This window comes from Verruconis gallopava (assembly GCF_000836295.1).
Source record: "Verruconis gallopava strain CBS 43764 unplaced genomic scaffold supercont1.14, whole genome shotgun sequence".
In the NCBI taxonomy this organism is placed as follows: Eukaryota; Fungi; Ascomycota; class Dothideomycetes; order Venturiales; family Sympoventuriaceae; genus Verruconis; species Verruconis gallopava.
In genome coordinates this window covers 500,997-512,878 of record NW_015622150.1, presented here as the reverse complement: position 1 = coordinate 512,878, position 11,882 = coordinate 500,997, and the positions used below count along the sequence as shown (strand labels likewise).

The 11,882-nt window shown below is 53.1% G+C and overlaps 5 protein-coding genes across 5 annotated transcripts; 3 read left to right on the top strand and 2 right to left on the bottom strand.

Moving 5' to 3' along the window:
• The first annotated feature begins 4,800 nt into the window (after positions 1–4,800).
• PV09_04932 (uncharacterized protein) lies at positions 4,801–6,772 on the top strand. The gene is made up of 2 exons (XM_016358373.1): positions 4,801–5,603; positions 5,671–6,772. Exons 1-2 carry the CDS (start codon positions 4,971–4,973, stop codon positions 6,628–6,630), a joined length of 1,593 nt encoding a protein of 530 aa, XP_016213991.1. The 5' UTR covers positions 4,801–4,970; the 3' UTR covers positions 6,631–6,772.
• PV09_04931 (uncharacterized protein) lies at positions 6,613–8,027 on the bottom strand. The gene is made up of 2 exons (XM_016358372.1): positions 7,760–8,027; positions 6,613–7,698 (listed from the first exon to the last, which is right to left on the bottom strand). The coding sequence occupies exons 1-2, from the start codon at positions 7,919–7,921 to the stop codon at positions 6,916–6,918; spliced, it is 945 nt and encodes a 314-aa protein (XP_016213990.1). The 5' UTR covers positions 7,922–8,027; the 3' UTR covers positions 6,613–6,915.
• Positions 8,028–8,085: 58 nt separating this feature from the next.
• PV09_04930 (uncharacterized protein) lies at positions 8,086–9,472 on the top strand. Its single transcript, XM_016358371.1, has 2 exons — positions 8,086–8,847; positions 8,901–9,472. Exons 1-2 carry the CDS (start codon positions 8,493–8,495, stop codon positions 9,344–9,346), a joined length of 801 nt encoding a protein of 266 aa, XP_016213989.1. The 5' UTR covers positions 8,086–8,492; the 3' UTR covers positions 9,347–9,472.
• A 69-nt stretch (positions 9,473–9,541) lies between these two features.
• Positions 9,542–10,397, top strand: PV09_04929 (uncharacterized protein). Its single transcript, XM_016358370.1, has 3 exons — positions 9,542–10,018; positions 10,071–10,177; positions 10,235–10,397. Exons 1-3 carry the CDS (start codon positions 9,811–9,813, stop codon positions 10,289–10,291), a joined length of 372 nt encoding a protein of 123 aa, XP_016213988.1. The 5' UTR covers positions 9,542–9,810; the 3' UTR covers positions 10,292–10,397.
• On the bottom strand, positions 10,330–11,782 carry PV09_04928 (uncharacterized protein). Its single transcript, XM_016358369.1, has one exon. The coding sequence runs from the start codon at positions 11,451–11,453 to the stop codon at positions 10,464–10,466; it is 990 nt and encodes a 329-aa protein (XP_016213987.1). The 5' UTR covers positions 11,454–11,782; the 3' UTR covers positions 10,330–10,463.
• Between the last annotated feature and the right edge of the window lie 100 nt (positions 11,783–11,882).

Here is an 11,882-nt window from a genome sequence, read left to right as displayed (position 1 = left end):
GAAGATTGGGGTGCGAAGCCAATGATCGAGAAGGGCGAGGGTTCTTGTAGCCAGTAAAAACGCCGTTGCCAGATCGGAGCCTTGGCCCGAGCGTCCAGCCCGTGCCTCTGCTGCCGGTCCGCCAATCCTGCTTGCTGCTGCTGCTGCTGCTGCTGGCCTTCGCCCCGCGGCCGTTGCTTGGGCAGTCGTGCGCGGCCGTGACGTCCACGTCGAGCCCACGCACCCGGCCGTCGCGACGAAGGTGGCGTCATGCCAGAGCTCCCAGCCCGTCGCCATCCTACAGCCCTGGGTGCTGTCTCCTCTACACGGCGCGGCAGACCCAACTCTACCACCGCCAACCAATGCCTTCAAAAGACCACCTCCGCCACCGCTACCACAATCGCGCCTTGTCCGCCGCCATTGCGCGCGCTCCCTTCATGTCACGCGCAGTGCCCTCTCCCCGCGCGATATGCCATGCTGAGCGTGCGACCCGCACCGCTGAACGAGTACGTGAGGTACAGCACGAGTAGGAGAAGCAGTAGCAGTCGCAACACCTCTTCTGTGTAGTGGTCGTACAGCATTTCGCAGCTCGGTTGATTCTTGTGTGCCGACGTCGCGCTGAGGCTCTACTCGTCTCGCCTCTTGCCGCCGTTGTCTCGCTCTCCCTTTGTGCGCGCACGTGCGCCGGCCTTTTTTTTTGCGACTCCATTTTTTCTGTTTGGCCACCGCCCGCCCCGCTTCGGCTCCTCAGCCATGATTTTCCACTGAGCCCCAGCCCAAGCCCCTCGCCATGCTGCGCGATCACGCACGCACGCGCGTTCGTGCCGTCTCCAACCCACTGCTGCTTTTCCCATCACGTTTTCAATCGACTTCACTGCCGGCGATGCTGACACATGAATTAGGCTGGGTGGAGATCTCTTTTTTCTTAATCAGTTGGCTTTGGCTTTGCAACTCCTCCCAGCCCGAACCGACGTGTGCAAGTGAACGTCGGAGCTGGCGGTGTGCAGCAGCCTGACGTGGCCCTACGGCAGTCCTGTTCTTCTCCAAAACGAACCTCTGTGCAGCCAGGCGTGCGCCCGGCTGGCCTTGGGCGGTGAGGACCTGGAAGCGACTGGCTCGAACGTGTAAGAAGGGGGTGCTTTTTGGTCGACACCTCGAACAACCACCACCATGTACCCAAAATAAGACTTGCGATCGTACACATGCGCTGTGTGCGCGAGTGTCTCAGCTCTCGAACGTTCTTCCGAGCTCAGCGCTCGCTCACCGACGCACGCGCTGCACAGTACACAGTAGACGATTCCACGACGTTGCCCCCGCCGCCCCATCAGCATGCCGCTACGTTTTGTCCTACGCACGAAGCATCAGGCTTTGAAAGAACATAGTCTATCGTCATCCTCATCATCAGCATCCCAACAGCCAGCCAGCCAACCAACCAACAGACAGGCCTTCCGCATCTCAGAGCCCTACAGGAGTTCTCGATCGTTTTCCTACGCGCCCGCGCACGAAGCAAAAATATTCAGATTCGACGGTCCCACATGCACGCGCGAGTTCTGATTGGGTATCCGTCCCCCCTGCCCACTTTCCTCTTCGCCGCGCCAAAGCAGCGAAAAAAAATGACCCCGGCCATGATCATTCATCCCGCTCCATCCTTCTACTACCGCTCGTCCCTTTGCTTTTTCTCTTGTCCACTCTCATTCCCGTAGATCTGCAGCCCTGAAGAGGCTTGTTTCCTTCCCGCCCGCCGCCGATGTCAACAACAACAACAACACCCACCACCGCCGATCCCTGAGCCTGATCCGAATGCAACCTCTTGGACGGGACGGGTCTCCCGGATGCGCTTATGTTTTGATCTCTTCCCCCGCGCGTCCCGTCTTTGTGGAAAGCCCCCGTTGTGCACTTTGCCCATACCCCCGAATGCTGATGGCACCTTCTAGTGAGGTGTGTAGTTTGAACCTACCTCTTGCTGGGTCCTAATGGAGTTGCCTTTTCTTTTGAGCGCTAGGAAGGAAGCTGTTTCGTGCTTTGGATCATTAGACACTGATGCATCGCCTGAGTGTTTCTTCCCGCCCCATGGCTTCAAGCTGTGAGACATCTCCGGATCGTGCGTACACACAAACAGCCCTTCGCCCCCCCCCCCCCCCCCCCCCCCCCCCCGGCCTGGCCCAAAAAAAAAAGAAAAAACACTCCTTTCCTTTCGTCCATCTCATCACGCAGACTTCAGTTTTCATCTTGGTGCATCAAATCGGTCGAAAAGTACGTCAGAAAGCCACTCCGCAAGCACGTGCTGCATCCACTCAAAAGAGCGATTGTTTCCCCTTCCCGTCCCATCGCAAGCCTCGTCATTCGCCGTACCCACAAAAACGATGTGAAATGAGCGCAATTTTTTTTTTCTTACCCCGTGTCACCAGATGCCTCCCATAACCACACCCTCGATTTTCTCTTCTTTTTTCCTCACCCGTTGTTGAAGGGGCGCGCATCAAATTGGGCGCTCTTCCCCGTGACCTTCAGGTACCGGACGGCACTTCAGCTTTGTGAACGAAGAGATGTCACCTACAAGCTGTGCACAGCCTATGGCGTTGCGAAACGCTCGTTCCACGCCGTGATTGGGCCGCGCTTTTCGTCACAGCTTAGTCCAGGCTGCCGTTTCAGAGGCCGGGCGGCTACAAACAAAGAGCGAGACGCACACAATTGATCTGTAATCTCGTCTATTGTTTGTCTTGGAAGGATCGTCTCTCCATCGATGCGCTGCCGTCTCTGCCTTGATTTTCTGACAAGCCAACTACCATCCCGGGCCCTCTCCCCTCCCCTTCCCTTCCCTTCACCCTGTCCGACGAAGGTGACATGCATGCTCACTGGCTCGCTTTGCCTGTCTGCCTGCCTCGCTGGGAAAAGCAAGAGGCGTGACTTTCTGACTGATCGCCTAAGCGAACTGCAAGTCATCATCCCGAGCCACATTTCTCGTCCAGCGTCAAGATCGGGAACGGACGTAGCTACAGAATCGCAAACCTTGATGCTCCTTTTCTTCCACTCTCGCTAACGCACTTTCAGCGGGCACGCGCTTTGGCGCCAGCCCACCATGCTGGCGTCTACGTCCTTTTGGTCGTGCCTCAGGCGGTTCCACGCTTCGTGTGCGTTTTCTAGGTCGCTGCGGCTCCCACTGCTGTCCCCACATCGCAAACTTTATCGTGCTGACTATCTTTGCACCGCATCCTTTGTACTTGTAGAACCCCGGCGCGCCAGCAACCCTCCCTCGCCGCTCTCCCCCGAGGGCAGGGAGCGGGGGCAAGATGGGAATCTCCTGCCCTTGCGCTTCTCGGAAAGAGACGGGGGTTTCCTACGCTCGCACGTCAAACGGTCCTCCTGCCGCTGTTTTGCTTTGGCTCGTGGTTATCACCTGCAGCGTGCGCGGACCGGACGTGTCGCGAGGGGAGGGAAAGAAGAAAGGAACACAAGTCTGTTGCGCCATGCAGCCGGGCCGTGACGTCGTCCACATGCAGAGTTGGAAGAGCTCCGACGCTTCGTGTCGATTTTGACGTGCAGGCATGCTTTCAGCGAGTCTGCAAGTGTGTATGTGCGTGTGCGTCTTCTTCCCCAGCCGTGTACTTTTTCGAGCGCACAAACACACCGCTCGTGCTGGGATGACGTCGCACGGCTGCGCGAGCTGTTTTGCTACAACGGGATCAACCCTTTCCTCCACGAGTTTTGCAATCAGGGCTCTCCTCGTGCCTTGTCTTCATAGCGCCCGTCGGCTGCTTCTCCGACTCCGCAGCCTGTAGAGCCCGAACGGGAGCGGTAGCGACGCGAGGCTCCGTCGTGGCAGGTCCGCCTGCCCCTGTCTGCGTATGTGTGTGAGTTTGTGTGTGTGTGCCACGAGAGATGCCGGCGTCTGCGCTGCCGGAACACGTTTCTGTCCAGCTTTGCTCTCCGCTTCCAGAAGTGGCAACTATTCCTTCCTCGCCTCTGCTCAAAGTAAACTTTCCAGAAGTTCGAGTTGCCATACGAGAGACCAATGGGGTCTCTTGCCTTATCGGAGGCGACATCCTGGCCGCAGGTTTGGAAGTTCTGTCTGCCGCAGTTATAAACTCGGGCCTAGTGCCGCCCGCTTTCTCGCCGGGCGGTCTACAAGTACCTTTCCTCACTACGTGGCACCGTCGCACGCGGCGTCGAACCTGTCGCAAATGACGTGTTATACGAGCGTTGCGAGAGCTCATGATCAGGACACCATCGCAAAAGCGATCCCGGTTCTTCGAACACAGCATGAAATTGTCTTGGCGCCTCCACCGCTTCTTTGACTACGCCCTCCAGAGACCGGCACAGGCTTGAGATGCACCTTCATCTTTGTGTAACCATCTTAGATTTCGTACCCGCCAGCCGTGCAAGAACCTCTTTTCTGATAGTTTCCAAATACAGGGCTACTTTCTAGGCATCAAGAGCTGCCGACTTAAGCCTACCGAGCTTGAAATCGTTATGCCACCTTTGTTGCTAAAGCTAACGCAGTACAGACCTTGCGTCCTGGAGAGCTGCTGCTGTATTCTTCATACATTGAATTTAAAAGAAAACGACACTTCAACTACTTTGCTTCTCCAATGAGAAATCAAGATGCGCTTATCGCCTGCTTCGTCCATCGCCCTAGGCAAAGGGTTTCATCTCTGGGCAGCGGTGAATAACCAACATAAAAATATGAACTCCGAGTCCGGTTAGCATCTTTTCCAAACCATGAGCCATCCCAAGAGAGACAATCGTATTTGCTTATGTAACCTCTGAGCAGGCTGAAACCATGGCTAACTGCCTCTGGCACATCCAACAAGTGTGCCACGTAGCCTGATGATGAAGCCAAGGCTGTGAACATCTGTCAAACTTTGTTTCTAGATGAAACAAAATGAACGTCGGATTGGACGAAGTGTGAATATCTCTTTCCTATCCCTCAGCTTTGTGCTGCTCTCAGCCTTGTGCATACGCAGTCGTATTAAACCTGATTACACATTTTTTCAATGGCTACTAAAGTAGCAGTCATTGGCGCGGGCCCTCTTGGACTGATTGCCATGAAGATTCTTAAGGAGGACGGCTTCAAAGTGACCGGTTTCGAGGCGAGGCCATACGTGGGTGGCCTGTGGAAGTACTCGGAAGACGCAGCGTTGTCCGTCGCCGAAAGCACGATCTTCAACACGAGCAGGTATCGCACCGCCATCTCCGACTTCCGCTTTCCGCCTGGTACAGCCGATTATCCGACGTGGCAGGAAATGCACCGGTATCTGGAGAGCTACTGCGACGCGTTCGATCTGCGGCCGCACATCCAGCTCTGCAGCCCAGTTACCCGGCTGAGCCGTTCGGGGCGCCAATGGGTGTTACACATCTCTCCGCCGGACTGCGAGCCGCGCACTGAATGTTTTGACAAGGTCGTCGTAGCGACAGGGACATTCACGACGCCGAGGCAGCCGCATTTGCCGGGAATTGAAAACTTCAAGGGCTCTGTGATCCACGCAATCAATTTTCACCGGCCGGCTCTGTACAAGGACAAGAACGTGCTGCTCGTCGGGTTGCATGCGACGGCCCAGGACGTAGCCGTCGCGTTGCTCGGCCACGCCAACAAGTTGTATGTCTCGCATAGGAACGGCGTCTTACTTGTAAGTTCAAAAGCTGGGGCCCCCACGTGTTTTGCTACATAATGTTGCGAAGCTTATTAGCCTGCAGATTCCTCGCTACGCAGCCGATGGATCAGTCTTTGACCGCTCACAAAGCTTGATGGTATTCCGCCTCCAGCTCTTTCTGTCCCGATGGCTGCCCACCACCTACAACTGGCTCATGGACTTTTTCCTCTCCCGTCTGTCTGCGAAGGTTTTCCCTGGTATCCCGCCATCGTGGGGTTTCTCTCCCGCTCCGTCCTTCGCCTTACACCCACCTCTGGTTGCGGACGAGATCTATCCACTGTTCAAATCTGGCTTTGCCGAGCCTGTGACGGCCATTGAGCGAGTCACTGGGGGTCGGAGTCTTGAATTGAGAGACGGCCGTGTGCTGACTGATGTCGATGCCATCATCTTCTGCACCGGCTACGACACGTCCGTTCCTTTTGTCGACAATGAGTACAATCCATACCCCGTCGTCGGAGAGTCACCGCACCTGTATCGGGGCATATTTCCTCTTCATGCCGATGAGGAGGTCCGAAACTCGCTGGCTTTCCTTGGCCACGGCGCCTTTAATTTAGTCGGTTTTATCCAAGCGGAGCTATGTACAATGGCCGTTTCTCAGATCTGGCTCGGACACTCTGCGCTGCCCTCATATGAGGAGATGAAACAATGGCATAGTGGCTGGATGCAGTGGAGACAGGACCAGCAGAAAGCACAGAGTACGGAAGTTACCTTCTTGCCTGGCTTTGTCTCGGCGGAAGATCAGTTTCCTTGGCTGGACCGGACGGCCGGAACGGGATTAGTAGAGCATTTCAGCTGGTTCAGCTTAAGGTCGTGGTCGTTCTGGTGGCGCGACCGTAGGTTCTATACACTGTGTAACACAGGTTTCTTTAGTCCCGCACTGGTGCGGCTGTTCGACATGGGTAAAAGGAAGGCCTGGTCACAAGCGAGAGAGCAAATATACAAGGATAATGAGGATGTTGCCCGAGGGCAGCAAGAACGCTTGCGGAAACTCAAGAACGATTGACTAAACGATTTGGGTCGTTTCGAACGTAGCCAACATTAACTTCCTTGTATATACTGACATCGATTCGCGCAACTTTGGCGCAGACGGCCGGGGTCGTAAATCCGAAATGTTACTAAATTTCTCTTGCTCAGGTGGAATATCATCAGCCTCGAGTGTATGTACTGGGTGCCTGCACTCTTTATGAAAAGATGAAGAAGCTTGAAACAGTGACTTCATTTTCTCCAGATCGTTAGCCCTTCATCAACAAATCAAGTTCGCCCTTTAACAAGTCCCATAAAATTCGCATCAGCTAGGTTTCCACGGTCTCATTTCGTTGCATTGATTGTCCCATCTATACGGCTGGCTGCTGCCGACATTATATTGATAGTAATTTTCTGTGCCGCCCTTGACTAGTGCCTTCCGGAATGTAATGTTGATGCGGCCTCGGTCGGCTTCACCCCCTCTACGCTTGGGTATCGAATGGAGCCAGCACGACTGCGTCTTTCCTTTCATCAAGATCATGTCACCGGACGCCAAGGATAGCTTTAAAGGTTCAACATCTGTTACAGAGGTGTTGGTTGTGGACGGTGGATTCGGTTTATGTTTCATAAGAAAATCTCTTTTCGCCCCGAGACTGAAAGATGCGATCGCAGGGAGTGGGCCGAGAAACCTCTCATCGTCGCTGTGATATGATATGCTGTCATTGCCGGAAGCATAGTAGTTTACGAGACAAAAGTTGAAGCTACATCCTGTAGAACCTTCTGTGATAGCGCGCAGAACATCCAGGCACTGTGGTATCGGTCTGGGAGTACACTTGTAGCGATCCTGCGGTACGGGCTTCCTCGTCTGCGCGTCGATCAGAGAGCCGTCGTCGAGAAAGCGGGATGTGTCGTCAACACCAAAGACTGTTGTAAACCGGGGAGTGTTGACCTGCGTCTCCAACGTTCCTCGTTTGATCGTATATCTAACGCGATAGAAGAATAGTTCCCGTCGTAGAAATTCGAATAGCTCTTTCTCAATGTCTTTGGCAATGTAAGGCTGAAAATACATCAAATCAAGATCGGGTCGATCGTTGATCGCTTTGCCTTCCTAGATGCAACAGTCAGTGGACCGTCATTCGCGCGAGAGAAAAAGACCCTTCAAGGCTTGCCTGATCTGGGCCAAAATTCAACCGATCCACAATATGTTGCGGTAAATGGGGAATCGGGAAGGGATACGTTGGGTGAATGGATTTCTCTTCCGAGCCTTCTACGCGCTGTTTCTTGACTTCCGGAGGCCTAAAGAAGCTATCTAGTGTCTTTCTCTTCGACATAACGACCGCTCAAGTCTCAGTCTCCTGACTGCGTTCTTCATGTTTGACTTTCTTATGAAGTCTTGAGGAGAATGACCTCACGACATGAGCCGGGACCACCTTCGTGTTGATGCTTTCCTTTTCCAGGCGCTAGCGGGCAGAAGTTCGGAATTCTGGTTGGACAAGTTAAATTCAGTGCCAAAACCTCAGCTGAACCACCCGTTCAGCTGCAAGTGGCAAATGTCAGAAAAGTACACTTCTGAAGACCATCATCGACACCCAGCTGCCTCGTCACTTCGGATTGCCGGCTCAGCTTGAAGAAGTAGAAGGTGGTATTCCCTGCAATAAGGATTTTGGAAAGGCAAGCCACAGTTCGCGTCAATGCTTCGGCATAAAAAATGCGACGCGTGGATGTTAATGATCGCTTACATGGTACCCAAGCAGCCGCAGCTGAAAAAGGATTCTTGAAACCCAGAGAATCGCATCAGTAGCTGCCGCTCTTATCATCCCTCTTCTTTTCTCCCCATCGGTCTTAAAGTCTCGCAATCTTCGTCCCTGATCATCGTTTTGCGCTCGGAGCAGCTTGTCCAGCATGGGTATCTGGGATGCCGGATCTGGAGGCCCTTTCGACGCCGTGCGATTTTCAACTTCGTGGATCGTACCGCCGGTGGTTCTCTTCGCTCTTCGCGCGCTGATCTCTCTGTTCATCTTCACTAGCATCTTCACGATCTTGGGTATAGACGACAAGGTTGATCAAGAACATTACTTCAGCTACTTCACCAGCTTGACATTCTGGGGCTTGGGCTTCTACTTTCTCTTTGCTGCGATTCATACTGCCAGCTACTGGCTTACCGGAAAGCCGTTTCTAGCAAGATGGCCGCGAGCGCTCCAGATTGCGCATTCGATGTACTACACCACGATTACTACGTTCCCATTTGTCGTCACGAGTATGTACCTGCTATCATTATGTACGCCGTGCGCTATTAACAAAGACACGCAGTCATATTCTGGGCACTGCTCTTTAGTTCTTTCCCCAATGTCTTTTCTGTATTCAGCAACGTTTCACAACATGTCCTCAACACCGTCTTCTGCCTCTTCGAAATATTTGTTCCGCGAACCTTACCCACACCGTGGATTCACCTTGTTACACTTGTTCTTATTCTACTGCTCTACTTGGGACTGGCATTCGTCACTTGGGGAACGGAGCATTTCTACGTGTACGACTTCCTTGACGACCGACTTCACTCGCGAGGGGTGATTGCGGGATATATTTTCGGCATATTGGCGCTGACCATTGTGATATTCGTGGTTGTCCATTTCGTACTCCTAGGGCGGGTCAAGCTCACCGAAAATAAGTGGGGGAAGACTGGTAAGTTGGCAACGAAAGGCAGGACGGCTGGCGCTGGAGATGCTGAGCTTGCTGAGCCTATGGCGGAGAAAGCCTAGCTTGAAAGACGGATATTGTACTTTTTGTCTGCTCCTGCGCGACAAATTCATTTTCAATTCGCAAATTCTTAACATCCTCGAAGCCGAGATTCCGTTTGAAAACTGAAGTTGTGTTTTTTTTTTTTTGGTCCGACCTGGAATGGACATGCGACCGGCACTTGCTACCTGGTGCCAAGTCAGTTGGGTTGCATACAGATACGAGAACCTAACCTAATTTCTTGCTGCTTCGAGTCACATCACTTGACAGCGCGCATGCTTCGCGCGAGCGCCGGGTCGTCGTGGCACACGTTATTGGCTCTCTATCACGGAGCTGACACGACTACAAATACTCGCGCCCGCGTCGACCTGACTTTCTCCCTCATTCCCTCTGTGCACGTGTTAGACGGATCCCCGCCTTTTTTGAGCCTCATTAAGAGATATTCGACTCCGCTTGCGCTAGCTGCTCTTTCCTCCCGCGAAGCACCATGCTTGATCACGCAAGCATTTCGGTGCCGAAAGACCAGTTCGAAGACGTGATAGCTTGGTACATCAAAGCGCTCGAGCCGCTTGGATACAAGAAAATCCACGAATATGCAGGCCTTGCCGTTGGTCTCGGCGACCCAAAACCTGATTTCTGGATCGGCGCGAGAGACGAGGGGCGATCTGTTCAGCACATCGCTTTCGGGGCGAAAGGTACGTCGTACGTGGCATGAGCTTTACCATTGCAGTCTAAAAGGGAGCCTAGATCGAGACACCGTAAGAAAATTTTATGAGGCGGCAATTGCGGCTGGTGGAAAGGACAATGGCGGACCGGGAGTTCGCAGTTCGTATCATGAGCACTACTATGGCGCCGTAAGCTCTGTCGAATCGAGCTGCTTGCGGCGAGATGCTAATGAGGATGTATCACAGTTTGTCTTCGATCCAGTAGGAAACAATGTAGAGGCTGTCTGCCACAGCCCAGAATGAACGACGAGGTAGTAAACAAAGCAATATAGTTCTATTCGCTTGGACACATGGAGAACAATAGGATTACGAGTCCCGTGCTATAGTTACATATTACGTCTCTTTTAGGGGGAAAAAAAAAGAAAAAGAAAAAGAAAAAGGAAGCTCTTCGTATTCAGTCGTCAAAGGCCCGCTTTCATGTCGATGGAATTGGGGTGGGGAAGTCTCCGGGCTTCACGCCCATCCACTCCAGGGTATCTCTTTTATCATCACGCTTCGCCAAGTCTGAACCCGCAGATCCTGGAGCACTTCCCGGCGTCCTCTTCTTGCCTTCGTTCGCAGTGTTGGTAGCTGGTTTGATCGACTTGCCGTCGTCAAGCAGCCACGAGCTTCGGGCATGATCTGTAGCAGCTGGGGACATCAAATTTAGAGCCTCCTCCTGGAGCTTCATCCAAGCAAAGGTGGTGTATGCGGCAGACATTATGCGCACAGAGTTCTCTTTGCTCTCGCTGAGCGTCTGGTCGAACTTGTTGGTGTCAGGAATCTCGTCCTCTGCGATTGAGGCATCCTTTGACGAGGCGTCGAAGAAATCACCGGCGGGTTGGTCGGGGGCCTCCTCGATTTGATGGCTCTTCCTCCACTTCCGGCTGTAGTTTCTGGCAAGGGCCGGCGCTGAGCTGGATCTGACGTTGCTCCCGTTCCTCATTTCCTCCCTTAGTCGCCGACGCACAATAATCAGAGGATCTGCCACCTGCGCTGCCCGTGGCTGACGTGGTGGAGAATTCGACTTCAAGCTTGGAGCCGATATTTCTTTTGGCTGAGAAAAGCTTGTATTACTTCGCACTTTCCTCGGCACCGGAGTGGACATGCGTGTTTTGGGCGGTGTTGTCGGCACACTCTTTGGTATCAGGCCTAGTACTTCTGCGCTTTTGCCCTGTATTGAATATCCTTGAACTTCTGGGGTTGATGCCACGTATAGGCCATAGCTAGTGCTTGGAGCGGAGGCGACAGGCCGTGACTTGGGAAGAGCATCGCCACTACGCCGTGTTGGCGATGCGCTTTTGCGGCCAAGTCCGAAGCAGCCAAATGAAACCATTGAATCGTCGTCTTCATAAGTTGATCTTGGCTGTTGTGAAAAGGTATGCCTCGGTTCATACACCGTTGACATCTGAGCCGTATGTCCCATTGAAGTTTTGTCTAGAAATACGTCGTAGGATGCTTTCCAGGAAAACGTGTGTGTTGACGAGTTGATCTGGATATAATCAATGTTCGGAGGGTGAAAAAAAAGGAAAGAAAGAAAGAAAGAGCAATGAACTAAATAGAATTAGATGTTTTCACTTAAACGATCTCGTGACGATCACAGTTGTGTTGTACAGAAGCAAAGGCGCTTCGTGAAGAAACACGAGATGGATTGACGAGGGTCGAGAATGGCTTCCGAGCGCAAGAAGAACACAGTGTACGAGCATATATATGTGCTGGCGTTAAACATCACAAAAGAGGAGCAGCAGATGAGCCGACAAAGGGAAAGGGAAAGGAAACCAAAACACCAAGGCTCCTGCATACAAGCAACACACGACATTATTGCCGGGCATCAGGGCTGCCGCGGTCGAAGTTC

Excerpts from the sequence above, each read along its gene's own strand:
- PV09_04932 (XM_016358373.1), top strand. The coding sequence starts at position 4,971 with ATGGCTACTAAAGTAGCAGTCATTGGCGCGGGCCCTCTTGGACTGATT. Across the intron at positions 5,604-5,670 it reads ATAGGAACGGCGTCTTACTT|ATTCCTCGCTACGCAGCCGA; the intron begins GTAAGTTCAAAA and ends ATTAGCCTGCAG.
- PV09_04931 (XM_016358372.1), bottom strand. The coding sequence starts at position 7,921 with ATGTCGAAGAGAAAGACACTAGATAGCTTCTTTAGGCCTCCGGAAGTC. Across the intron at positions 7,699-7,759 it reads TGAATTTTGGCCCAGATCAG|GAAGGCAAAGCGATCAACGA; the intron begins GCAAGCCTTGAA and ends TGTTGCATCTAG.
- PV09_04929 (XM_016358370.1), top strand. The coding sequence starts at position 9,811 with ATGCTTGATCACGCAAGCATTTCGGTGCCGAAAGACCAGTTCGAAGAC. Across the intron at positions 10,019-10,070 it reads CATCGCTTTCGGGGCGAAAG|ATCGAGACACCGTAAGAAAA; the intron begins GTACGTCGTACG and ends AAGGGAGCCTAG. Across the intron at positions 10,178-10,234 it reads ATGAGCACTACTATGGCGCC|TTTGTCTTCGATCCAGTAGG; the intron begins GTAAGCTCTGTC and ends GATGTATCACAG.
- PV09_04930 (XM_016358371.1), top strand. The coding sequence starts at position 8,493 with ATGGGTATCTGGGATGCCGGATCTGGAGGCCCTTTCGACGCCGTGCGA. Across the intron at positions 8,848-8,900 it reads GTTCCCATTTGTCGTCACGA|TCATATTCTGGGCACTGCTC; the intron begins GTATGTACCTGC and ends AAAGACACGCAG.
- PV09_04928 (XM_016358369.1), bottom strand. The coding sequence starts at position 11,453 with ATGGGACATACGGCTCAGATGTCAACGGTGTATGAACCGAGGCATACC.